The following is a 26,282-nucleotide window of genomic DNA, read 5'->3' as shown; positions in this document are numbered from 1 at the left end:
TCAGGCAGGTGGAGCCAGGGCTGGGGCGGGAGGGCAGTCCTCACGCGGTCTGCTCCCCCAGGACCGCTGGGGCTTCAAGGGCTCTGCGTCGGGCATGGGGGCCCAGAGAGGCACGGCCTCCCCCAGGGTGGCCTGGAGGTCACCAGGGAGCCTGCACCAGAACCCGTTTATCCAGGGACCGAGGGGCTGCCCTTGGATCCAGGGCAGTGAGGAGCCTGTGCTGGGAAGGTGGGCTCAGCTTCTTCCTCCTGGGGAGACGGTCCTGCCCAGGTCGGGGCCCAAGGTGGGGCCCCGGAGAGGGTGCCTCTGTGGGCTGATGGGGTCCCCACAGGCCTGCAGGGGGGCTTCTGGGTGGGGGTCGGCCACTCCTGGCTCTTGCTGTTGCCTCGCCGGTCCCTGGCCCCAGAGCCAGGCCCAGCCCCTCCCACCGTGAGTCCCCCGCCCCCAGGTCCCCTTGTGGTGGCTGTCTGGCTCTTGGCCAGCCCCCAGATCCCTCCCACTGTGGTGCGATCCCAGGGCCAGCAGGCTCTCCAGTCAGCAGGCACCCAGCACACATTCCCCTTGCTCCGTGGGCCGGCCTGAGCTCTGTCCCACTCAGGGCGGATTCCTGCAGGTGGGTGTGAGGCTCTTGGGGGCTGCAGCTCTTGTGTCCATTTTCTGTTCTGGCGTTTGTCCCTCTGCAGCCAGCTGGGGCCTAGGACTGCTCCGGAGGGCAGAGGCCACCTTAACTCTCAGTGCCTGGGACTTAGCTGGAAGGTTCTGGGGGGCCTCCACCCAACCCTCTTCTCCGGGCACCTGTGGGGTCCCTGATCAGCGGCTCACAGCCTGCAGGAGGGCCAGCCCTGTCCAGCGGGGTCCCTGTGAATCATGGGACCTGATGTAGTGACAGTGCCTGATGTGGGGGCAAGTGAGTGACCGAGTGGGCAGCAGCTGTGGGGGTGCTTGATCCCCAAGGCAGGTGAGAGGGTCGGTCCTCCTCTGTCACACTGCTCCTCAAACCTGACTGGGGCGTGAAAACACCGTGCCCAGGGTCCCTAGTCGGCTGTCCCCACATGGGGGCAGGAGCTATATTTTTATCCAACACTCCGTGGATTCTGGGCCACCAGAACGTTTGGGAAGGTGCCCTGGGGGCTGGTGGGGAGGGTCTCTGGTCCCATCTGTGGGTGGGGGCTACACTCTGACAGCTCAGAGGCTCTGGGGCGGTTCCCCTGTCCCCCACCCTAGAAGGAGGCCCTAGCTGACCCAGCCTTGGTGCTTGGTGCACCCTGTGCCGTGGGAGAGCCGGCGGCAGGGCGGGCGCTGCACAGAGGCCTGTCCTTCCTCCTCCTTAATAAACACCCGGTTGCCAGGCGACACTTGTGGGGAAGCGGGATTTGCAGGGAGCAGCCATGTGGGGTGAGCGTGTGGGGACGGCGCCTGCTGCAGAGCTGTCGGCCCCTGTATCGGGGTGAGCCAGGCACACACGTGTGCAGAGAGATGTGTGTACACATGGTGCGTGTTCCCACCACGGTTGCTGTGTGTCCCATTGTGAGCTGGGTCTTAACGCCAAGGATGGGGCCATGCGCATCCTCCGCAAAGTGTGTAAAGGTGTGGGGGACTCAGGCCGCCAGGGGTCCCACACTTGGGGGCAGAGCCTGGGTGGGCCAGGACCTCTCACGGGGGCTCCTGGCCCAGGGACGAGGAAAGTGTGTCCCAGTGGCTGTCCCCAGACCTGCGGAGGCCTCCCCCAGGTCCCGGCCTCTGGGGATGGATTCAGTTGGGGGTCTGCGGCTAGGTGCGCTCGCCCCGGCTCTCCTCTCGCAGGAAGGAGCCTCTTGCACAGCCCCTGGGCCCCCCTCTGGGGCCGCCTGCGGGCTCGGGGGTGGAGCAGGCGGCAGGCGCTCCAGGCCGGGTTCCCATGGAAGGAGCGTCCGGTCCCCCGGGGTCGCTAATTCAGGCTGCGGGCAGCTGTGCAGTGGCGCGGAGGCAGTTATTTCTGGCCCAGAGAATTCCTGCCTGGAGCGGGTCCGTAGGCCCGCCTCATGGCGGCTGCCATCTTCCCCAGGGGCCCCTCCTGGCCCTGTGCCCCCTGCCCACGCCTTTCCCTTCCAGGGCCCAGGGGGACCAACATGGGCAGGGGTGTGGCTGGGAAGAAGGCCTCACCTGACAAGGCCAGGCCCTCCCGCCTTCCACTCCCGGGTCAAAGCCAGCCTGAGGAGGTGGCGCCGTCCCCAGAGCTGTCCTGAGCGGTTACTGGCTCCCAGCGGGAACCGAGCCAGAGCTGTGACGTGGAGAACCGTCGGGAGAATGGGGAACTCAGGAGAGAGACAGGGCTGGGGGCTGGCTCCACTTTCAGTCGGCAACATTCCTGGGGCCTCTGGGGCCTCTGGGCCCTCAAGGCATTTGCACACGCCACCACCAAGTGGCTGGCGGAGTCTCCGTGAGGCTCGGTAGCCTGCTCACCCAGGCTTCCTGCAGGCATGGTGCCGGGGAATGGAGATGGGGTGTTTTTCCACTCAGTTATGCTTGAAAAAATCCCAAATCAAGCTCTTTATTAAGAGCTAAGCAGAGACATTAGCACTGCTCCTAATTAGCAAGGTCTTTAAAATCGTGCACAGTTGGAGCTGGGGGCCTGTGCTCAGGCTCCACAGTCTGTGAGCAGCATTTCCTTTAGCCCCAGGGTGGGGAGCTTCCCCCAAGGAAAGCCGACCTCCAGCCACTCAAGGATCACGCATTGAAGGCGCACATGCGTGGTGTGTGAGAATGTGTGTCTGTGAGTGTGCAGTTGTGTTATGTGGTAGTGCGCCATGGTGAGTGTGTGTGCGTGCAGTTGTGTTATGTGGTAGTGCGCCATGGTGAGTGTGTGTGCGTGCAGTTGTGTTATGTGGTAGTGCGCCATGGTGAGTGTGTCTGTGTGAGTGTGCAGCTGTGTTATGTGGTAGTGCGCCATGGTGAGTGTGTGTGCGTGCAGTTGTGTTATGTGGTAGTGCGCCATGGTGAGTGTGTCTGTGTGAGTGTGCAGCTGTGTTATGTGGTAGTGCGCCATGGTGAGTGTGTCTGTGTGAGTGTGCAGTTGTGTTATGTGGTAGTGCGCCATGGTGTGTGTCTGTGAGTGTGCAGTTGTGTTATGTGGTAGTGCGCCATGGTGAGTGTGTGTGCGTGTGAGTGTGCAGCTGTGTTATGTGGTAGTGCGCCATGGTGAGTGTGTCTGTGTGAGTGTGCAGTTGTGTTATGTGGTAGTGTGCCATGGTGAGTGTGTCTGTGAGTGTGCAGTTGTGTTATGTGGTAGTGCGCCATGGTGAGTGTGTGTGCGTGCAGTTGTGTTATGTGGTAGTGCGCCATGGTGAGTGTGTCTGTGTGAGTGTGCAGCTGTGTTATGTGGTAGTGCGCCATGGTGAGTGTGTCTGTGAGTGTGCAGTTGTGTTATGTGGTAGTGTGCCATGGTGAGTGTGTCTGTGAGTGTGCAGTTGTGTTATGTGGTAGTGCGCCATGGTGAGTGTGTCTGTGTGAGTGTGCAGCTGTGTTATGTGGTAGTGCGCCATGGTGAGTGTGTCTGTGAGTGTGCAGTTGTGTTATGTGGTAGTGTGCCATGGTGAGTGTGTCTGTGAGTGTGCAGTTGTGTTATGTGGTAGTGTGCCATGGTGAGTGTGTGTGCGTGCAGTTGTGTTATGTGGTAGTGCGCCATGGTGAGTGTGTGTGCGTGCAGTTGTGTTATGTGGTAGTGCGCCATGGTGAGTGTGCGTGTGAGTGTGCAGCTGTGTTATGTGGTAGTGCGCCATGGTGAGTGTGTCTGTGTGAGTGTGCAGTTGTGTTATGTGGTAGTGCGCCATGGTGAGTGTGTCTGTGTGAGTGTGCAGTTGTGTTATGTGGTAGTGCGCCATGGTGAGTGTGTCTGTGTGAGTGTGCAGCTGTGTTATGTGGTAGTGCACCATGGTGAGTGTGTGTGCGTGCAGCTGTGTTATGTGGTAGTGCGCCATGGTGAGTGTGTCTGTGAGTGTGCAGTTGTGTTATGTGGTAGTGTGCCATGGTGAGTGTGTGTGCGTGCAGTTGTGTTATGTGGTAGTGCGCCATGGTGAGTGTGTCTGTGAGTGTGCAGTTGTGTTATGTGGTAGTGCGCCATGGTGAGTGTGTGTGCGTGCAGTTGTGTTATGTGGTAGTGCGCCATGGTGAGTGTGTCTGTGAGTGTGCAGTTGTGTTATGTGGTAGTGCGCCATGGTGAGTGTGTGTGCGTGCAGTTGTGTTATGTGGTAGTGCGCCATGGTGAGTGTGTGTGCGTGCAGTTGTGTTATGTGGTAGTGCGCCATGGTGAGTGTGTCTGTGAGTGTGCAGTTGTGTTATGTGGTAGTGCGCCATGGTGAGTGTGTCTGTGTGAGTGTGCAGCTGTGTTATGTGGTAGTGCGCCATGGTGAGTGTGTCTGTGAGTGTGCAGTTGTGTTATGTGGTAGTGCGCCATGGTGAGTGTGTCTGTGTGAGTGTGCAGTTGTGTTATGTGGTAGTGCGCCATGGTGAGTGTGTCTGTGTGAGTGTGCAGTTGTGTTATGTGGTAGTGTGCCATGGTGAGTGTGTCTGTGAGTGTGCAGTTGTGTTATGTGGTAGTGTGCCATGGTGAGTGTGTCTGTGAGTGTGCAGTTGTGTTATGTGGTAGTGCGCCATGGTGAGTGTGTCTGTGTGAGTGTGCAGCTGTGTTATGTGGTAGTGCGCCATGGTGAGTGTGCGTGTGAGTGTGCAGTTGTGTTATGTGGTAGTGCACCATGGTGAGTGTGTCTGTGAGTGTGCAGTTGTGTTATGTGGTAGTGTGCCATGGTGAGTGTGTCTGTGAGTGTGCAGTTGTGTTATGTGGTAGTGCGCCATGGTGTGTGTGCGTGTGAGTGTGCAGTTGTGTTATGTGGTAGTGCGCCATGGTGAGTGTGTCTGTGAGTGTGCAGCTGTGTTATGTGGTAGTGCGCCATGGTGAGTGTGTGTGCGTGCAGTTGTGTGGGTTTGCTGTGCATGCGTCTGAACACACACAGATGGTCCTGTCAGATGCATGTGAGTGGGGCGTGCATGGCATGCAGGAACAGGCAGTGCACACATGCACACATGCCCAGACACTGCCCCTGTAGTGCCCAGTGCACACACATGTCATGGGCACAGGCTTGCTCTGTTGCCAGGGCCTGGCTGCTCTGTGCACCCCTGCCCCCGCTGGGCCCACCTGGCTCGAGTTGAGGGAGGCTGCCCACCCTCCTGTCCCCCTCTCTCCGGTGGCAGATGGGCACAGACACCCCCAGGGTGAGGACAGTGCATTGCTCCGACTAGCTCAGTAATTACACAGGCGGGGAGGGGACACCCGTGCCCTGAGCTGCTCAGAACGATGTGGCAGTGTAGACCTGGTATCGAGGCGCCAGGCTCTGCTGGGGCGGGAGGCGGGCCTCAGCCCTGGGTGCCAGCCCTGGGCTGTGCGGGGAGCAGGAGACCTGGGTCCTGGCTGCCCGGGGTTCCAACGGCGCCCTCTGCCCTGCAGGCCCGAGCCCTGAGTGCCCAGGGGTCTGTGGAGGGGGCTCAGTGTAAGCCACAGTCAGAGCTGGCTTCCCAGGGAGCCTCTGGGCACAGCTCCGGAAGTTTCCCAGGGCCGCTGGCACAAGGAGGAGCTCCCAGAACAGACATTTGGGTCCAGGATGAGAAAGAATGTTCCGGCAGCTGAAGCCAGCCGCTCATGTGGTGATGAGCTGCCATCCCTGGGGTGGGTGGCAGGCTCCAGTGGGGAGTGGGCTCACAGCCCCTCGGCTTCCCAGGGGAGGGCTCTCCCAGGGACAGCCCAGCCCCCCTGAACTCCCCCCGCGTGACCCCGAGCTGCCGGCCGAGAACAAACAGCTCCATGTTTGGCCGGCTCTCCTCGCTCCCCACCCCGGCCGAGCAGAGTGACTCACATGCAGGCCCAGGCCCTGGGGTGGTGGGGGGGAGGCGGGGTGGAGGGGAGAAGGGCTCCCTGCGGCGGGGGTCTGGCCTGAGTGACAGCTCAGAGGGAGTTGGGGTTCAGAGCAGAGGGAACAGCCAGGGAGAGGCCAGTGGGGCACAGACTGGGTGCAGGGGCTGGCAGAGCCCACAGGTGGGGCCCCCACCCATGACGGGCCTCCTGGTGCTCCCAGGCCAGCCCCCACGCAACTGCCCCCACCCTGCCTGGCCATGGGAAGGCCATGTGCCCCCATGACGGGGTAGGGAACAGGAGGGGACTGGGCTTCTGCTGCACCCTGCACTGGCTGGGCAGATTCCACCACCATGATACTGGCTGAGCCCTGTCCAGGGAGTTCTAGAACAGGCTGTCAGACCCCATGGGGCTGGCCATCATCTGTCCCCATGGGTGTGGGCAAATGGGCAACTTGGAGCTGCCTGCGCAATACCAGGGCCCTTCCCCAAGCAGAGCCAGCATGTTTGTGTGTGGGGGGGGACAGGGCCACTGTAGTTCTGACTTAAGAATGATCTGCCTGCAGCCACCACCCACGCAGCTGACCAGCCCTCACTAGTTCCTGGCATTCCCACCTTCCTGTCTGTCCCAGACACTAACGGGATTCTCTGGATCCCACCTCCTGCCCCCAGCTGTTTCCCGAGGGGCGGGTGGGGGCTGTGAGCCCCCTCCGTGAGGAGTGATGGGGCCTGGCCAGGGATCCCCTCCTAGAGGCCCCTCTGCCCCCAGAGCCTGCATCAGGTCCTCCTCACCTTGAGAGTAGCTCGTCGTCGTGGCAACAGCCTCTGGGAAGAGAGAAACTTTCTTAAGTTGTGAGCTGAGTGGTCGCCACCCCCTCCCCGCAGAGGTCTCCTCGGGAGACCCGGCGGCATGCTTGTGTGGGGGTTGGGGTTTGGTGATGTACTCAGGCTGACTCTGGGGGCCCTACGGGCACCATCCACTCCCAAGAGCTGCTGGGTGGGTTTTCTGTCATCTCCCCTACAAGACAGGGGCTCCTTGGGCAGTGACAGGACCCAGGTGTCTGAGGCCCAGCACTTGGGGGACAAACGCATGCTTCCCTCCAGACCTCTAGGGTCAGTGGCCCTCGTTAGAAGTCAGCACACCCATCTGGAGGCAGAGGCCCCACTCCCGAGTCTCTGCAGGCAGTGGCCTGGGCACCCCCACGGAGAGGCGGCGGCCGATCTGGCTCGTGCAGCTGAGGGGTGTGGACCAGAGATGCCTGTGTCCGCTTGGGGGGCTCCTTGCAGCCCCAGGGGGTTCCTTGTGGACGCAGCACAGCTGCAGTGGGGCCCCCCTGCCAGGCTGCAGTCCCGAGTGGGGGCTGGCTGAGGCTGTGGGTCGGTCCCATCTAACAGGAGCCGCTGGAGGGGCCAAGGGGCCGGCTGAGGCGGCGGAGCCTGGCTCAGCCCCTTCCGGAAGCTCGTCCATCTTCGCAGCCTCGTCTGTACAGCCAGGCGCCCGGGCCTCTGTCCAGGCCAGTCTCTCACCAGCATTCCTTCCCACTCCTTGACCCCGGAATGCAGCTGCCCTTGAGAGTTTTGCCTCCTTGAGATCTTGGCCCCCGGACGCCCGTGTCGGCCCAGCCCAGTGCTCAGCGTGGTGGACCCTCAGGACGACGCTATGTGCACCCGCTGAGGTTCGAGTGGTCCCTTGCTCAGGGCCAGACCTGCTGGGCTCTGGGACCCAATGGGAGCCCCCAGGCCCCACCCTCAATGACCTCAGGCTGACTGGGGGCGGACCACACCTTGGGCTGTGGAGGTCACGGTATAGAGGAGCAGAGTCGGGCCCTGAGCCCCAGTGCTGTGGAGATGCCACCCCCCAGGGGACCATGTGTGTGTACACACGTGCACCATGTGACCTGGGTGCCTGTTCCGTCCCACTGCCCAGAGCCCCCAAAGCTGCAGATGAACATCCCTCCCTGGCTGGGTGCCATCACCGCACCGCAGTTGCAGCCTTAATTAATTAATTACCTCAGTAATCAATCCATTAGCCAAGAGCACTCATGGAGTAGTCGTCCCCGGCCACCGGGGAGGCACACTACCCTGGGGGGCTGCCTGGTGCTCCAGGCGGGGCAGAGGGGTAAGGCCTCAGGGGGCTGTCCCTGGACCTGCCAGCTGCCAGGTGGAGGGTGTGGGGGACCCACACAGGCCTCCGCTCCACAGCTCTGCCCTCCAGTGGTCTGGGGGTGGAGTCGATCGCCAGCTTCCGGGAATCCTCCAGGCTGAGTGACGGTGACAGGCAGGCTGGGGGCTCATGCCAGGTGGAGTCACTGCTGAGAAGGAGGAGGCCAAATCCACAGGTTGTGTCAATTATTGAGGTGAAATTCACATACCGTGAAATTGACCATTTAAAGGGAACAAGTCAGTGGCATTCAGGACGTTGACGACATCATCAACGGCCTCTTCTATCTAGTTCCTTAAAATTCCCATCGCCTCAGGGAGCCATCCTCCTCCCTTCCGCCCAGCCCTGGGCCCCTCTGATCCACTCTGCCTGCATAGACTTGCCTGTGTGGACACTGTCCATCTGTGGGATCATACTTTGTGAGGCTGCTTCTGTCTGGCTTCTTTCACTGCCGTATTCTTGAGGCTCGTCCACATTGTCCCCCGTGTCCGTGCTTCATTCCTTTTTATGGCTGAGTAATAGTCCAATGTGTGACACACCACACTGCTCATCCGTTTGCCTGTTGGCCACTTGAGTGGTTTCCACCTCTCGGCCGTTGAGTCACGTGGCTGTGAACACGTGTGCATGCATGTTTGTTAGAGTCCGGTTTTCGGTTCTTTCGGGTGTGTACAGGGGTGGCTTTGCTGGGCCACATGGGAACTTTGGTTTGTTTGTTTGTTTGTTTTTTAAATGGCTTTTAGAAATCTATTTTTTTTTTCTTTTTTTAAAGATTTTATTTTTTTCCTTTTTCTCCCCAAAGCCCCCTCGGTATATGCTGTATACTCTTCGTTGTGGGTCCTTCTAGTTGTGGCATGTGGGATGCTGCCTCAGCGTGGTTTGATGAGCAGTGCCATGTGCGCGCCCAGGACTCGAACCAACGAAACACTGGGCCGCCTGCAGCAGAGTGCGCGAACTTAACCACTCGGCCACGGGGCCAGCCCCGGAACTTTGGTTTTGATGGGAGGAGCTTCCAGACCCAGGTGCTTCTCAGCCCCCGCCACGGTGATCCAGAGTGGGCTTGGACGTGCCCCCGGGTGTCTGGGAGTCCTGCCAGGAGCCATCTGTGTTCCATGTGGAACTGGCCGTCCACTGAGGGCCCTACTGGCCAGCTCAGCCAGCGCCCATCCTGCCTGCTCCTCTTGGGGGCTCCCTGGAGGTGCTCAGAAAAGCCTGGGTGGGGTCCGTGGACGGGTGCATAGGAACAGAAGGCGGGGGCTGAGGTGGGCCTGGGTCTGGGTGGGGGGCTGGTGGCCCTCCTGCAGGGTCCCCGCCCACGTGAGGCTGGTCAGGGAGAACCCGTCTTGTTACTGGGGGCTGTCTCAGGTGGAAACAGGCAGCTCCCTGTTCCGATGCGGGGCTGAGGGAGGAGGCTGTTATGAGTCTGTTGCCATGGCAACCTTGGGGGCTGCGGGTCACCGGCTGGGGTGCAGAGCAGGAGGCCCGTGGACTCCCCCTGCCCTGACGAGCAAGGGGCTGTGTCTGCTCTGAGTGGGCAGGAGCCCCCACGCTCCCTGTGGGCACCACGGCCCGGGCAGCCCAGGAGGCGGGGACCCTTCCCCTGGGCCTCGCTGATGCTGACCGCCCGTGCAGACCACGGGGCCGGGGCTTCCCAGCACCCCGTATTTGTCATCGCACAGCAGTGCACGACCACGCGGTGCAGAAGCCCAGGCGACAGAGGTTGGAGGGGAGCAGAAGTGGTCCCTCAACTCTTCCCACATTCCCTCCCTCCCCGACCCCGGGCCCCATCTCGTCCCCTCCACTCGGTTCTCCCAACGAGCAGGTTCTTCTGGAACTTTTCCATGTATGTCAGCGCACATCTCAGGGAAGCAGGCTTCTGTGCTGTGGCTTTTAACGTAAATGGGTCACCTGTTCTCCCACCGCTGGCACTTGCCTGTCTGTGCGCACAGGATGTGTTTTTCTGCTAATACGGGCAGCACTGCGTGGCACCCCACAGCCTCACGCCACCGTCGATGGAGGCGTTCTGACGTTTTAGCCTTTCGCGATCTCAGACGGTGCCGCCCGGCTCGCGGGGCTGTGACTGGAGGGGCCTCCTGCACGGCCTGGCTGAACAGACTCGGAGGGCTCGTCCCCGGCAGCCGCGGTGGTGCTCTGGATCTGCGCCGGCTCTCAGTGGACATGTGGACAGTGGGGCCGGGAGGGGTCGGGGTTCGGGAAGCCTCTGCTGCCCTCTGAGAGGTGGGCTGGTCCTGGGGTTCTCCCGTGCTGCCCACCAAGCCCTGGGTGTGCGGCCAGCTCGGCCTCTCATGGAGTGTATTTCTAAGCGTCCTGCATCCAGCGACCTGCTGGGCCGCGTGGGGCTCAGTCGGTGTTCCCTCTTCAGTCTCTAGGGTCGTTTCCTTCTCCAGCATTGGGTTTTTTTCCCCCAAATAAGTGTGATTCTCTCCTTGAGTAGATAGAAAAGCAGGTTTGGGTGGCCTGGGGGTGGGGGTGGCACAGAGGGGATGCAGTGAGTGGGCAGGGCTGGCCCAGGGCAGGGAGGGACTGGTCCACCAGGGTCTCCGCGAGAGGGGAGCTCTGGCCCAGATGAGGCTGCTGGCTGTCTGCCTGGGGGCAGAGAGTATGTGGAGTCCCTGAACCAGCCGGGCATCCACCTGTTCCGGCTCATCCTTACACCCCATGCCGGTTGGGGCCTCTCGTCTCACTGCACAGGAAGATCCGAGGCTGCGAGCCTGATAGAGGTTGGAGGTCAGTCTTTGTGATCGCAGGCACCCCTCCTCACTGCCCACCATGCTTGCCAGCTCCCGAGGGCCTCCCCTGGGGTCCAGGCTTGGAGCTCTCTGTCTGCAGTGAGTCGAAATCACCTGGAGCTGCCTCTGGTCTGTACTGGCAGTGGAGGGAGAACGTGGAGGGGCTGCCATGGGTGCAGGACAGACAGCTCGGGACAGAGGAGGCTGCTGCAGGGTCCCAGCACGTGCCAGCGCGGCTCAACCTAGTGGTGGCTGTGGCCATGGTGGGGGAGGGGGGGAGGATGGATGCTGACCCGGGTGTCCTGAGTGGGTGAGCTCTGGGCCACCCCGCCCTCCTTCCTGGTGCCGTCCTTAATGCTGCTGGTGCCCCGCCGGGCACAGGGCTGCTCACGCCAAGCTGTTGTGGATTCGGCCTAATGGAGCTTAGCTGGCTGAGCAGATTGCTCCCGGGGGTGGCGGGCGGGGCCGGGCGGCTCGAGGCCTTCTCATCCTCAGTGCACCAGAACTCTGCTCGTCAACGTGGTCTCCTGACAGCCCCGCAGGGAGCCAAGCCTTGGGATTGGAGCCTCGCCCCCACACAGCCCTGCCTGGGGGCTGCTCTGACCATGGGGGCCAGGCAGCAGCCATGCCTGGGGAACCCAGCCCCACGGCCTTCATGCCACTGTGTTCCCTGTTGATCTGTGGCTCTGGAGCCTAGAACCTCGTCTCTTAGGGATGTCCAGCTGCTCTGTCTGTGTCTCCCTGGTGGAAGTATCCCCCGTCGTGAACTTCATCCCTTGGACAGTTCCAGCCTGGCCACAGCGTCGTCAACATAGGGAAACACAGTGTTCTCTCCTCCCTGCATGTCCAGGCCAGCACGGGGAGGGGCCAAGGTGGCGTTCTCAGCATGAGGGCTGGAATCGGGGACCTGGAGGCCACTGTCACTGGTGAGAGGCTTGTCATGTGGTGTGTCAAGGTCCCTGTTTGGCACAGCTGTCGGTGGAGAGCTGACAGCACCAAATGTGTGCTGAGCATCCACAGGACCCTTCTCGTGGCTTCCATGTGCTGTCCCAGCAACCCCCAGGCTTTCCAGTTCACTGGCGTCTTTGGTGCAGGGATGACAGAGGCCGCCCCACTGACCACCGGGGTCACCCACGCTTCCAGGCCATTCCCGCCAGAAGAGGGGCATGCGGGCTTCGCAGCTGTAAACAGGGCAGGCCACATGCCTCGGGGCTCCCAGGGCCCATGCCCAGGGACAAGGGGAGATGGCGTTTGCAGGCCAGGCCGTCTTCAGAGCGGCTCTTGGTGTGCGTTTCTTAACCAGCTGGGAGTCGGAGAATGAGAAAGTTTGGGTCCACGGTGTGTTTTCCAATAAAGCCTCCTTCTGGGTGAGCGGTGACCCCAGGCTGCTCAGCCAGTGTCCTCCCCCAGCCCTGGCCCACCTCCCCTGAGCTGGCCGGGGACGGCGGGTACGATGGCTGAGTCAGCACCATGGACAGCGCCCGCCACAACGCGCTGCCCCCTGGGCATCAACCTTTCCTGGTCATGTTGGGGGAGGCTGGCTTTGGGGTGCGTTAGAGCCAGGGTCTGAGAGAGCCTCCAAGTCAGGGCTGGGTCTCTGGTCCAAGCCAGCTGGGGAGCCCCTGCCTGCAGGCAGGCTGTGGAGTGGAAAGATGGTCTAGTGTTTGTTCAGCACCCACCAAGCCCCTCGGAGGCCCCAAGAGACCAGGAGGGAGGGAGGGAGAAGCGAAAGAGGCTGGCACCAGGCCAAACAGGATGGAATGCAGGAGGGCATGTGGGACCCACAGGGTGGGCACAGGCACTCGAGGGACCCCAACAGACAGGACCTCTGCTCCCGCTGCTGATGGGGTCTCAGCCCTGGGCCCGGGACCAGACTCGGACCCCTCTCCGAGCCTTTCTGGGCCCCGTTTCTCATTTATCAGCCCCGCAGCATGCTGGGTGCTGGGGCAGGCCCAGCCAGGGCCCTGAGAGAGTCACTCCAGGCCCAGTCCTGCCCAGGCTGGACATGAGGGGCCTGTTAAGCTAGGAGAGGTCCATGGGGTCTGATGGGCTGAGGTGGTCAAGGAACGTGGATTGGGGGGTCATCTGCCAATCTCTCAGTCTCCAGGCCTGGGCAGAGCCTCCCTGGCTACAGGGTCCCGTGGGAGAGACCATCTCACTGAACTGTGGACCCCAGCCCGCAGCCCGTCTGTGGCCAGGCCCTGGGCAGCCCGCAGCCCTCTCCCTGCGCTGGCGTGGCCGCCTCCTCCTGGCCGCACATCAGTCTGGCTTCCTTGGACCCACAGTGGAAATTGACTCTAATTTGCAGAACTTGCTTCAAAACCTAAAGGATTTTTAATTAAAACCCGGAAAATCCATCTGCGTAATTAAGCCTCTGGAAGTCACTGGGCTCCGTGCGATGAGTGGCTGGTTGGCACAGCCTGTCTTCAGCTGCCCGCCAGGGCGTGACCAGGGGACAGCTGTGATATAGAGGGTTGGGGGTTGGCCTTGCTTGTGCAGGGGGCTCACGGGGCCATCTCCCTCCCTGGCCGGGACCTGTGCATCTGGGCTGGCCATCCTGCTCTGGGCAGAGCCTCCTGGCCAGCTGGCCACAAACCCAGTGGAACTCTGTGTGCTGGGGGCCCCTCACCAGGGCAGGAAGGCAGGGTGGTTCCGGGGTACTGGTTGGGACTGCCACACACAAGATTGTGGGGTTCAGGTACAGGACCCCAGAATCTGATGCCTCCCAGGGTATTTTGGGGGTGGTGGGGGGAGAGGGGCAGACGTGGGTCATAAGGATAGTCACCCAAAAAGGTGGGTCCTCACGGGCTGGATGGAGAATTTTCTGGGTGCCAGGCTGTGCTGACGGGGTTACTAAGCCACCCCAACCTTCTCTGAGGAGCCTGTGCTCACGGCCTCGCTGCTGGGCCTTTGGACCCCTTTCACATGGAGTCCCTGTAGCCGTGGCCAGTTGTCCTGAGCCCCAGGGTGTGTGTGGTGGGCGGAGGCTGGGAGTGGGGGGTGGGCGAGGCAGACCAGGCCGGCAGGGTTGGGAGAAGCCAAGGTTGGTGGGTGGGCTTTGCCTGTGAGCGATTTGGGAAGGCGTCAAGGTAGGACCCCATCCTGAGCTGGATGTCTTTGCAAGTTGCTGGAGGCCCGGTTTTTGGCTCCTGCTAGGGAGTGAGGGAGCCTTTCATGGCTCCTGGCCCAGACCAGCTCGGGGCTCCGGACACGTCCACTCCACTGTGGAGGGCTGAGGTCCTCAGCTCTGCCCAGCACCAGCTCCGGGGTGCCTCCTGCGAGAACCCCCAGACCAGGAGCTGCCTATACCCGCTCCTCCATCCTCGCCTGGCCCTCCACCTCGAGGTCCAGAACACGGGGCCACGCCACTAAGTTTGGCTAAAAGTCCTGTAGTGGCCGGGGGCAGTGATGGCTGGGGGCTGGCAGGCAGCCGGTGGGCTTCTCAGGGCCAGGTGCAGGGAGGGTGTGAGTGTTCATCGCCTGGTGGTAAAAGGTGCTAGGTCCCTGGGTGGCCGCCTAGTTTAGGGCACCTCTGGCCTGGGCGCTCCTGCAGGAGGGTCTTTGGGTGGTCTCAGAGTGAGGGTGGGCACAGGCCTGGGAGAAATGGGGCATCAGTCCAGGATGGGGGTGGGTGATGCTGGTGGGGACCGGATGAAGTGGGGGCTGCCCTTCGGGTGGGCGAGAGCTCAGAGAGATGAGACGGAGAAGGAGGCTCCCAGGCACCAAGGGGGTGGACAGTCCCCACACCCCCACTGGATGGATGGGCAAACTGAGGACCCAGACTGCTCAGTGCTGCCTCCCTGCAGGGGTGGGGGTCTGTGCATCTGCAAGACAGGGGTCCAGCCAGGTTTGGGGGGTGGCGGGGCACTCAGGCCAGGATGCACCCCCTACCCTGTTTGATCGTTGCCCGCTCAGGCACAGAGCTGCCTGCTCGCCTGGCGGGGACGTGGGTGTCTGTCTCCTGCAGGCAGGTCGTCTGACAGCCTTTGTGTTCCAGTCACCACAGCTGTTTTGTTTAACCGAGCAAACCCCACCCCTGGGAGGTGCCCAGAGACGGCCTTGTGCCCCAGCTTCTCCTCCCGAGGGGCCGTTTGCAGCAGTGAAGGGACACTGGGGCCATGGGCAGCCCCCTGGGGCTGGAGCTAGCCATCAGGAGGCCAGGAGAGCTGTGAGGCCCGATGACCAGCCTCTGTGTGTGGCCTCACAGCCTGGGACCCCGGCCCCTCGGGCGGGTCACCCACACCCACAGTCTGTCCAGGGCCCTGCGCCATGCCCGCCTCTGAGGCTCCCTGTTGAGCCACACTGGTCCAGCAGGTGCACAGTGGGTGTCCGTGCAGCTCTTAGCTGCAGCTCTGTGCTCCCTGGCCCCGCTCACGGGGCCAGACATGCCCGCAGCACCCCAGTCCTGGCTGCCCCATGGGCCCTGACCTTCGCACCACCAGGTCCTCTCAGCCCGTTCCCAAGTGAGTGCCTGCGGGGCTGGGGGTCGGGCCTCGACGCCACCCTAGCGGGACGCCGGTTTCTGCTTTTCTGCAGTGGAGCCCCTGTTCCTGCTGAACTCATTAAGTGTAATTATGGCACTCGCAGTGGGAACCTATAATTATGCGGTGGCCCAGCGCCACGCCGCACACCGCAACCGGGGGCTTCGGAGCATCGCTGTTGGTCCTGGCCCTGCCCAGGAGGCCGGGGGAGCAGGGCCAGGCAGGCAGCCAGGGCAACGCAGAGAACGGATGCACATGGCTTGGCCTGCCTCCCACCCCTGGGATACAGGTCCCCAAACCTCCCCAGGCCTCATCCCCTCCCTGACCCTGTCACAGCACAGCCTCTGCTGGTTTGTCACGGCTGCTTTTGGGATCAGAGCCCCTTGCAGGCAGGGCCACAGGGACCCCCAACCCCAGCGCCCCCATGCAGCCGGGCACAGAGCAGGCTCTCGGGACCCTGGGGACTGACCTCCCCTTTACAGAGCACAACCATGTGCCAGGCGGGGCCATGAAATGCCCCCACCGAGGGGGACGTGGGAGGGGAGCAAGGGGCACCAAGGCTCAAGGTCATATGGCCAGGATGTGCCGCAGCCAAGATTTCCTCCACAAGTGTGTGAGGTTGGATGCCCCCAGTTGTCACCCTCCTCAGCCCCCACAGGGCTGGTCGGGGTGGGAGCTGCAGGGCTGTGGCAAGGGGTGTCTTCCAAGTGCCAGCTTTTCTCTGCTTCAAGAAAGTCCCGCCGTCCACCCCACGCCAACCCTGACGTGAGCCCAGGGCCTCCTGCCCCCCTACCCTTACTCTCTTTAGCCACGAAAGCCCACCTCGGGGGTGGGGGCGGGACTGGGTGGGGGGAGTCCTGATATGGGGATGGCATGTGGGGTACGTGGAATGCTCCAGACCCCTGGGGCCCTCCCAGCTAGGAGGGGTACCTGCCCGCATCCCCGGGATTTGGGTGAAGCCCCAGCCACCCGGCCAGGGAACACCACCTGCAGGCTGGACCCCATTGGCAGCCCTGGGCCCCCTGTCTGGCCTTGCTGGCCTGGAGTCCGGCTCTTCCCTCATAGCTGACACACCAGCCCACCACGGGGCTCCCTGATTTCCTGATGAAGCAGCTGGGGTGGGCGTGGGGCGCACACCTTCCAGGAGACAGCCACTGGGGCCACGGCCACCGCCTCCGTGGGACCCTGGCGCCACCTGCTGGCTTTTCCAGGAACAGTCAGGCATTCTCACATCTGAGCTGGTGGGTGGCCTCTTGTCCCCAGGGCTGGTGGCCTGGCAGGGTGGCCCAGGCACCTGTGTGGGGTACACACACAGCACGAGAGGGCCCAGTGCTCCCTGCAGGCCCCACCATGGGTTGGACTCCTTTCCGCCAGCGGGGTCTCTTCTAGATGTGGCCCTTCGTGGACGGGTGGCTTCTGTTCCCAGGACCAACTGGCCGGCTGGGGGTGTCCTCATTCACTTGCTCATCGTCCGTGTCCCACTCCCCCTCATCTGGGAGCATAGTAGGGCTGCAGGGGCCCTGGGCCCAGTCACTGAGTTGTGCTAAAGCTCACGTCCCTCATCCATCGTCGCCGCGGTTACAGCATCGCCGTCTGTTGGAGTCACCTGGGGGGTTAGTGCAGGGCTGTGGGGCGGGGCCTCCCAGTTTGTGGGCATCTGCGACGCTTGAGGTCCAGGCTGGGCAGCGCCCGTGAAGGTGCTCCATCGAACGTCCAACTTCAGTGTAGGCGACTGGAGGGAGCATGGTGGAGGGGCAGTGGCTGGCCTCCAGCCTCCATCCAGGATTCCACTCTGAGCTTTGGTTTCCCCTCTGTACACAAGGGGCTGGCAGCGGTGTCCAACCCCTGCCTGAGGGGTGTGCTGGCCATGCATGCAGTGACCGGTGCTGGGACGCTGCCCCTTACCACCCAGCTGACGGGGCAGGCCCAGGGGAGTTCAGGGCTTGGCACAGGACGGGGGCCTCTGGGGGCCGTTGGGGCTGGGCTCCAGGGTCATCTCCCAGCCACCCCGCTTCAACCCTTAACTTGGCCGCCCGCCGCCACGTGGTTCGAGCACGTCAGCATGCTGGTCATCATGCTCAACTGCGTGACCCTGGGCATGTTCCGGCCCTGCGAGGACGTCGAGTGCCGCTCGGAGCGTTGCAGCATCCTGGAGGTGGGGCATCGGCGGGCTGTGCGGGCCCCTCTTGTCACCAGTGACCCTTAGGGATGCTTCTCTGCACCCCGGGTGCAGAGGGGCAGCCAGGTCCGAGTTCTCAGGCTCCTCCTCCCGCCAGGCCTTCGATGACTTCATCTTCGCCTTCTTCGCGGTGGAGATGGTCATCAAGATGATCGCCCTGGGTCTCTTCGGACAGAAGTGTTACCTGGGCGACACCTGGAACCGGCTGGACTTCTTCATCGTCATGGCGGGGTGCGGCCCACACGCCCGCCGCAGACAAGCTCTGCAGAGCCAGGGCCGGCCCGAGGGTCCCTGCTGCTGACTAGACGGGGCCCCACCTACTCTCAGACCCCATGGGCGGCCCTGGGCCCCCCAGGAAGAAGGATGGGGGAGGGGAACTCTGGAGGGTCCCAGGGGTGGCCGGGGGTGGGGTGCTGGGGACAGGACACTTGTCCCGGAGCTCCCCGTGCAGGCAGCAGGGATGGTGGGACAGACACGGGGTGGTCTGTGAGTGGTGGGGGCCGCACTAGTGACCCAGGGTCGTGTCCTCCCTGCCTCAGGGCCCAGCATGGCCTAGTGCACGATGTGGGGACCACGCCTCAGGCGTGTGGTCACCTGCTGTGGGCCTCCTGGCCTCAGCCGGCAGGGTTCCCTGGGGAGAGTACTGAGCCCGCCGGCCGGCTGTGCCCCGGGGCACCTGCCCACCCCCTGAGCATCCCCTCCCTCTGCGCCTCCCCCAGCATGATGGAGTACTCTCTGGATGGACACAATGTGAGCCTCTCGGCCATCCGGACGGTGCGTGTGCTGCGGCCCCTCCGTGCCATCAACCGCGTGCCCAGTAAGTGACCCACCCCTCTGGGGCCCGGGACAGGCCTTCGTGTCTTGCTAGCCTGCTGAGCGCTCTCGAGGGCCTGCTGGGGCACCACCCAGAGGCCACACTGCCTGTATGGCTTCTGGGTGCCCTGGCCTCAGTCCAGACCCCAGTACCCAGGGAGGCGAGGCCAGCTTTTTGCCACTTGCCTCAGGCCCTTAAGGATTTGCTGTTCCTTCTCTGGGGATGACAGCAACCCTGGACTGAGTTGGGGTGTGATGGGCAGGCTGTGGGGTCGTGACTCCCCACAGTGCTACTGAGTGACAGGGGCCACTCTGAACCTCAGACTGCTCTTCTGCACAGCATCTGGAGTGATGCTGGCGGGGGGCCACAGGGGAGGCCCATCCCAGTGATTCTCACATCTGAGTTCCCCCAGAGGGGTCTGGTGCTGCAGGGAAGTGTGGGGAGGCTTCTGGAAGTTATGTGGCTGCTCGCTTGGAAAATGGCCTCTCCTGACACTGGTCATAAGCCCACATGGGGATGGTTGGGGATTTTTTTGTGTCTTCAGAGTTCAATGCAGTGGCTGAATTGACATTACTTTTTGGGGAGTGGGGAGGGTAGTGCCCATGGGACTGTGTAAGGTGTGTGTGCAAACAGGTGTGCATGTACTCTCTAGATGTGCATACAGGCCTGGTTGGTCAGGGCTTATCCTGCAGCCCCCCTGGGAAGTCACTCCCCCCAGGGTGGGGCGCTCTGCCCCACCCCCAGGCCAGCAGCTTCTCCAAAGGGGCAGGTGTGTCAGGGCTGTGCTGGCCTTCCTCCCACCTGCCCACCTGGCTCTACCCTTTGGGGTCGGACAGCGCTCAGGTGCTGTGTGACCCTGGGCAAGTTACTGAACTTCTTTGAGCCTCAGTTTCCCCACTGTAACAGCAGGATACTAGTGGAACTCCCTCAGGGTGGCTGTGAGCGTGAGGCGAGGTGATGCGCGTGGTTCTCAGCTCTGCCTGCGCCCACAGCATGCTCACTCTGCTCCCTGGACCCTCTTGTCAGAGGGTGAGGGGACAGCACAGCCCCTGCTGCAGTGTTCGCTTTTCAGGCTCAGTGTCCACGGCAGCCAGAATTGCCACCAGCAGCCTGGCCACGCTCTGGGACCTGGCCCTTTCCCAAACAGGGTGCCTCCCCGATAGACCAGTGTTCCTGGGGATGAGCTCCAGAGGTCACGCTCTGGGCCGTGTCTCGCTCTGGCTGCTGGAGGCCCACTCAGACCCCGGGCCCTCTGTGACTTTGGACCCAATTGCTATCTGGCCAGGGCAGTGCTCACTGACTGTCCGTGACCATTTCTGAAACTTCAGTGCCCCTCCACTATGGCTCATTTCTGTGACCCCAGGGGACCGTCCGGCGTCCACCACCCTCAGAGCACTGCTCCACGAGGCCTTGGCACTTCCCTCCCCTGCCCACGGGCCCAGGACTCTGTCCGCAGCCTCAGCTCGCCCTTGCCCGTTTCTGGAAGTGAGCCTCATCCTTGCTGAGGTCTGGGAAGGGGCAGGCCCAGACAAACAAGGGCGCGTGGAGCCCGGCTGATCCCATCCCTGGATTAATTTGCATTCACACAACCCCTGGCACCGTGAACAAGGGCTTCAAAACTGCCTTTCGAAAAGCCGCCGCCTGCCCTGGGGGCCTGTGCATCCACTGCGTCGCTCCAGTGTAAGGGCTCTGCTCCCTGTGCTTCACACAGGATGGAAAGAAACACTGCTCCCTGGGCCCTGTGCCTGCTGCAAGACCCCAGGCTCCCGAGCACGGAGACAGCCCAGCCCAGCAGTAAAGCTGCTGCTCCCGGGACAGAGCCCGGGGCCCTTGGACTCCTGGGCTGGTCACCCTTGGGGCCTGGAGGTGGCACAGTCAGGCCATGATTCAAAAGGAGCAGGGACCCACCCCCGTGAGACCCTCCAGGCCCGTAGCCTTGCTCCCCTCGGTGTGGGCCTGACACAGAGGCATCACTGTCCCTCAGGACTTGCTGGACCTGTTGGGGACTGGCACAGGGACCCCGCAGGGTCACTGATATCCACTTGTGAACGGCGGGGGGGCTCAGGGTTCATGGGAGAGGCTGAGGGCATAGGGGACACCCAGGAGGGCTCCACAGTGCTGACCCCCTGCCCTGCCACCTGCAGGCATGCGGATCCTGGTCACGCTGCTGCTGGACACGTTGCCCATGCTCGGGAACGTCCTGCTGCTCTGCTTCTTCGTCTTCTTTATCTTCGGTATCGTGGGCGTCCAGCTCTGGGCGGGCCTGCTGCGCAACCGCTGCTTCCTGGACAGCACCTTTGCCAGGTGCGCAGGCCTTGCTCCTGGGCCGAGACCCCTGTCCCACCCATCAAGTCCTGCCCCTAACGGGCTCTTCCTGGCCACCTGCCTCCAGAGGCTCCTCCCCTCCGGGCCCCGCCCCCAGAGGCTCCTCCCCTCCAGGCCCCGCCCCCAGAGGCTCCTCCCCTCCGGGCCCTGCCCCCAGAGGCTCCCTTTTTGGAATATCCATAGTTTGACCGTGGGGTTCTGGTTTCTGGGTCTATGCTTCTTTCTTTGGTTTTTGTGTCTCTGTCTCTGTTTTCCTGGTAATTTGTTTTCCTGTTTCTGCTTCTGTGTCTCTTCTTCCTTATTTTTCTCTTTGTGTGTCTTACTTTTTGTGTCCCCCACTGTGTCTCTTGATCACCGTCTCTGTCTGTCTCTCCACATGTCTCTGTGTCTCTTTTGCTGTCTGTCTGTCTGTCTGTGTGCTCCCGCTGGCCGCACGCCCCCAGGAACAACAACCTCACTTTCCTGCGGCCGTACTACCAGACGGAGGAGGGCGAGGAGAACCCCTTCATCTGCTCCTCGCGCCGGGACAACGGCATGCAGAAGTGCTCGCACATCCCCAGCCGCCGAGAGCTGCGCGTGGAGTGCACGCTGGGCTGGGAGGCATACGGGCAGCCCCAGGCTGAGGGCGCGGGCGGCGCCGGCCGCAACGCCTGCATCAACTGGAACCAGTACTACAACGTCTGCCGCTCCGGGGACTCCAACCCCCACAACGGCGCCATCAATTTCGACAACATCGGCTATGCTTGGATTGCCATCTTCCAGGTGGGCTCCGGCTCTGTGTGCTGATGGCCCGTGGCCTCAGTTTCCCCATCACATTGGGCACCAAGTGTGCCGGGCCCCGGGAGTTGGTGTCAGGACACGGCTGAGTCACCCGCCAGCCCTGCCGCTGGACCCTGAGGGGATGCAGGCGAGGGCCCCAGCCTCTTCCTGGCCGTCCGTGTGTCCAGCCACCTGCCCCCCCAGGTGATCACGCTGGAGGGCTGGGTGGACATCATGTACTACGTCATGGACGCACATTCCTTCTACAACTTCATCTACTTCATCTTGCTCATCATCGTGAGTGTGGGCATCGGGGCGAGTCCCGGGGGGTGGGGCAGGGGCGGGCCCGACTTCACAGCCAGCGTGTTAGCTCATGGAGATCCCTGCGTTGTAACAGCTCATCTCCCATCCCTAAGCTTCTCTGTTAGGGCACAGTGTCCTGCCCCCCAGGTCCAGCCATGAGCCTGCTTGTGCCCCCCACCGCCACACCACCCTGGCCTTTGCTAGCCCTCATGGGTCCTTGTGGGTCCATCAGTTCAGCTGAGCTGCCGGGTGGGGGCAGCAAAGACCCAGAGCTGCCAGTCAGGTGGGGTGGGGGCCCGTGGTGGGACGAGGGCCTTCTCTCCAGCCCCCAGTGGGAGGAAGTGGGCCGGGGTGGGAGGCCAGTGTAGGTGAGGAGGGGAGAGCCCGCCTCCAGGAGGCCTCGGACAGCGCCCCACAGCCTCCTGTGACCAGGGTCCTGTCTAGACTCTGCAGAAGAGTCAGGACCGCCTCTTGGGGTCACAGCTCTCTGCGGTGTACGTGGCCCTAGGCGTGGCCTTCACTTGGTCCTCGCAGTGGCCCTGTGGGGTTCGGGGCAGGCTCAGTGAGGACCCAGCAGTGAACAGAAACAGGCAGGTCTCCCTCCTTGTCTCAGACCATAAGTGTGAGCATAGGAGAGTGGCGCGCGGCAACCCTGCCCCGGGGGGGGGGGGGGGGGGGGGGGGGGGGGGGGCGGAGGGAGTGAAGCCACAGGGGTCATGGAATGTCAGACCTGGAGGGGAGGGGGCAGCACAGTCGAGAGGGTCTAGCTGGGGACAGACTTGAAGGAGGAGGGACCAAACCACACAGAGGGCCAGGAAGGAGGGTCTCCTCACATGTTGTCCGTTTATCTACAGATAGGCGAGCAGCACCTACTGAGCGCCGCCCATCCCAGATGCTGGGGCTCAGCATAGAATCAGCAGGGGGCCACCGCCGGCCGCACTCACGGCTGTACCCCTGGCCCCTAGAGCAGGTGGCGCACAGTAGGGGCACACAGTAATTCTCTTGTCAGGGACTCAATCACTGTTGTGTAGAAAGCAGAGCTGCTGCCCTGGTTGCCTGTCCCCACCTGACCCCAACGCCCCGGGGCGGGTGGGTCCCGTGTCCCTTCTTCCCTGGCTCCCTGGGGCACGTGGCCGGGTGAGCGAGGCTGTGGACCGGCCACCAGAGGCTCACGACCGCCCACCCGCCACAGGTGGGCTCCTTCTTCATGATCAACCTGTGTCTGGTGGTGATCGCCACGCAGTTCTCAGAGACGAAGCAGCGGGAGAACCAGCTGATGCGGGAGCAGCGTGCCCGCTATCTGTCCAACGACAGCACGCTGGCCAGCTTCTCGGAGCCGGGCAGCTGCTACGAGGAGCTGCTCAAGTACGTGGGCCACATCTACCGCAAGGTCAAGCGGCGCAGCCTGCGCCTCTACGCCCGCTGGCAGAGCCGCTGGCACAAGAAGGTGGACCCCAGCAGCGCCCTGCACGGCCAGGGTCCCGGGCGCCGGCCCCGGCGGGCAGGCCGGCGCGCAGCCTCCATCCACCACCTGGTCTACCACCATCACCACCACCACCACCACCACTACCACTTCAGCCACGGCAGCCCGCGCCGGCCCGGCCACGAGCCAGCCACCGGAGACACCAGGCTGGTGCGGGCCGGAGCGCTGCCCTCGCCGCCCTCGCCAGGCCGAGGGCCTCCTGACACTGAGTCCGTGCACAGCGTGTACCATGCAGACTGCCACGTGGAGGGGCCGCAGGAGAGAGCCCGGGCGGTGCATGCTGCGGCCACCGCTGCCGGCCTCAAGCTGGCCACAGGCCTGGGCGCCATGAACTACCCCACCATCCTGCCGTCACCAGCGGGCGGCAAAGGCAGAGCCAGCCCTGGGCCCAAGGGGAAGCGGGCCAGCGGACCACCAGGCGTGGGAAACCACAGCCCCCTGAGCTTGAGCAGCTCTGACCCCTATGAGAAGATCCAGCATTTGGTTGGGGAACACGGTAAGGGCCCCAGCCTCACCCTACAGAGAGAAGGGGACCCAGGTGGAGTGGGGATGGGAACACAGGGCTCCTGAATGCCGTCCCTGCCCGTGCACTTTCCGAGGAGGCCCCGGGCATCCTCAGGAGCCCAGCTTTCTTCTTTGGAGCCTGGAGGAAGGGGGTGGGGAGGGCTAGTGCCGCCCCATCCCTCCTGTACTGAGCCCCGCGCGCCAGCGGCTCAGGAGCACGGGCATTTGTTGCGTGCATGTGAGAGCGCCACAGCTGGCAAAGAAAACCCATTAGGCCCCCGGGCCTGTGTCTTGTTGCCCTCGCCTTGCCCTGAGAGGGACCATATGTCCATGACCATTGTCTGGCCACTTTTCCCGAGGAGTGGCCGGCCCCCTACCTGGGTGGGGAGACTGAGACTGTGGCAGGGGGAAGGGAAAGTCGAGGTCACTGAGCCCCCGAGGGTTAGGAAGAGGGGGACTGGGGTGCTCCCCGAGGCATTCATGGTCCTCCCACCTGGGGCCTGGCTTCACCCGCCTCAGACAGTCAGTCGAAGAAGGGACACCAGGACCCCCAGCCAGCCAGCTCCCATGCAGACAGTAAGGCCCTCCCAGGGGTCGTGTGCAAGTGCGCAGACTGCCATGCCCCTGGAGCAAGCAGAGGCATGGGGGCCAGGGCCGCTGTACACACCCTCACGCCCCGAGCCCAGGGTGTGCGAGCCTGCGTTCACAGTGCACGTGCTCCTAGCCTTGTGCTGGCCACCAGGGCTGCTAGGTCTCGTGGAGCCGTTGGGTTGTGGCAAGTCCAGGCCACAGTGTGCTGTCAGCGTGAAGCACCATCTGGGTCCCAGAGGCCAGCATGAGGGACAGCATGCAGAGCGCTTCTCTAAACCTCACACGGGCTCCGTGTCGAGTGACGGGGGCTCGGACGTGCCTCACTACGGGCAGCGTTAAAGTTAATCTCGCCTGTCAAATGTGGATGCTGGAAAGTGGGTCACCTTATATTTCTGTGGCTGGTGCGACCCCAGGGCAGACGAGCTCCTCTGCCCTTTTGTGTCACTGTCCCTGCGTGTGAACAGAGCACACCTGTGCAAAGTGCACGTGAACGTGCCCAGATGGTGTGCACGTGTGCCCAGGTGTGCATGTGCCCAGGTGTGTGCACGTGTGCCCAGGTGTGCATGTGCCCAGGTGTGTGCACGTGTGCCCAGGTGTGCATGTGCCCAGGTGTGTGCACGTGTACTCAGCTGTATGTATGTGTTCCTAGATATGTGCATGTGTGCCCAGGTGTGTATGAATGACAAGCGTGTACATGAGTGTGCCCAGGTGTGCACACCATACACCCCACAAAAGCCCCCACATGACCATGGGTCCTGGGTACCAGAGTGTGGCCGCTGAGCGGCTGACCCTGCCTTGCCTTCTCCCGCAGGCCTGGGCCGGTCCCCCAGCCGCCTGTCGGGCCTGAGCGTGCCCTGCCCCCTGCCCAGCCCCCAGGCGGGCACGCTGACCTGCGAGCTGAAGAACTGCCCGTACTGCGCCAGCGCCCTGGAGGACCCCGAGGTGGAGCTCAGCGACTCGGAAGGCGGAGACTCAGACAGCAACGCCGTCTATGAGTTCACACAGGACGTGCAGCACGGGGACCGCCGTGACCCCATGCAGCCACCCCCAGCAGCAGATGCGCCCGGCCAGGGTGGCCCCCGGCGGCGGGCGCAGCGGCGGGCAGCCCCTGGCGAGCAGGGCGGGCTGGGCCGGGTCTGGGCCGCCTTCAGCGGCAAGCTGCGCCGGATCGTAGACAGCAAGTACTTCAACCGCGGCATCATGGTGGCCATCCTCACCAACACGCTGAGCATGGGCGTCGAGTACCACGAGCAGGTGGGTGGACGAGGGCCCTCCTAGGGGCGAAGGGCGGGGCCCTGCGTGTCACCATCTGGCCGCCCTCTGGAGGTGAAGCGGGCCTACGTGGACAGCCCCCAGCTGGACCCGGGCCATCGCCAGGACCCCCAGGGAGCATGGCCCTTTTGTGTCCCCTGGAGATCCCAGCCTCTTGTACGACCCTGCAGAGGGGTTGGTGGGGGTTGGGGAGCAGGGACGGAGTGGGAGCGGATGTTGTCTGTTGTGGGGATTTTTAGCAGTTGCTCAGCAAACACATTTCCTCTTTGGGCTCAGTCTCTGCTGAGTGGTGGACTCCCGCCCGTGGCTCCCGCCTGAGGGTCTCTCAGTACACACCCCGGGTCTCGGAGGTGGGGCTGAGATGACCACAGACCCAGAGGCAGCAGAGGGCTAAGGGGTTCAGCAGCTCTTCTCAGGATGGGACCCCTGTGGCCCAGCTCTCACAGAGAGAGGCTCCCCTTTACGTGAGCCAGACCCAGTGACCACGCCCGCTCAGGTGCCCCTTCAGTGGCCAAAAGAGGTGGTGGCGTGGCATGGCCCCCAGAAGAAGAGTGCACTGGGGGGGGGGGTGCTTGGCCCCGTTGCCCAGATGCCATAGACTCTGCGTGCTGGCCCTTGGCCCCTGCCCTGGGTCTCACGTTCACTTTCAGTGGCCAAACCAGCTTCTTCGTCTGCCACCCTCTGGGCTTTTCAAGTCACTTCAGCTGTTTTCTTTCATCTTGGAGTGATTTAGGGAAAATCCAAGCAGTGCTGGCCTGGAGCAGCCGGGCAGGGAGGTTTGCT

General features: G+C 62.9%; 1 protein-coding gene across 7 annotated transcripts in view; it reads left to right on the top strand.

Moving 5' to 3' along the window:
- Positions 1 to 26,282, top strand: part of CACNA1H (calcium voltage-gated channel subunit alpha1 H) — a 71,870-nt gene that overhangs the window by 26,750 nt on the left and 18,838 nt on the right. For all 7 annotated transcript variants that reach the window (XM_070485282.1, XM_070485279.1, XM_070485281.1 and 4 more), the window contains exons 3-10: positions 17,313 to 17,424; positions 17,546 to 17,679; positions 18,168 to 18,265; positions 20,407 to 20,566; positions 21,031 to 21,349; positions 21,551 to 21,643; positions 22,842 to 23,628; positions 25,039 to 25,481. In XM_070485282.1, coding sequence (XP_070341383.1) covers positions 17,313 to 17,424; positions 17,546 to 17,679; positions 18,168 to 18,265; positions 20,407 to 20,566; positions 21,031 to 21,349; positions 21,551 to 21,643; positions 22,842 to 23,628; positions 25,039 to 25,481 — 2,146 coding nt within the window. The remainder of the gene's footprint in view (positions 1 to 17,312; positions 17,425 to 17,545; positions 17,680 to 18,167; positions 18,266 to 20,406; positions 20,567 to 21,030; positions 21,350 to 21,550; positions 21,644 to 22,841; positions 23,629 to 25,038; positions 25,482 to 26,282) is intronic.

Source organism: Equus asinus, chromosome 14 (genome assembly GCF_041296235.1).
Source record: "Equus asinus isolate D_3611 breed Donkey chromosome 14, EquAss-T2T_v2, whole genome shotgun sequence".
NCBI lineage: Eukaryota > Metazoa > Chordata > Mammalia > Perissodactyla > Equidae > Equus > Equus asinus.
Note: the sequence above shows the minus strand (reverse complement) of the source record. Positions and strands in the feature narration are given on the sequence as shown.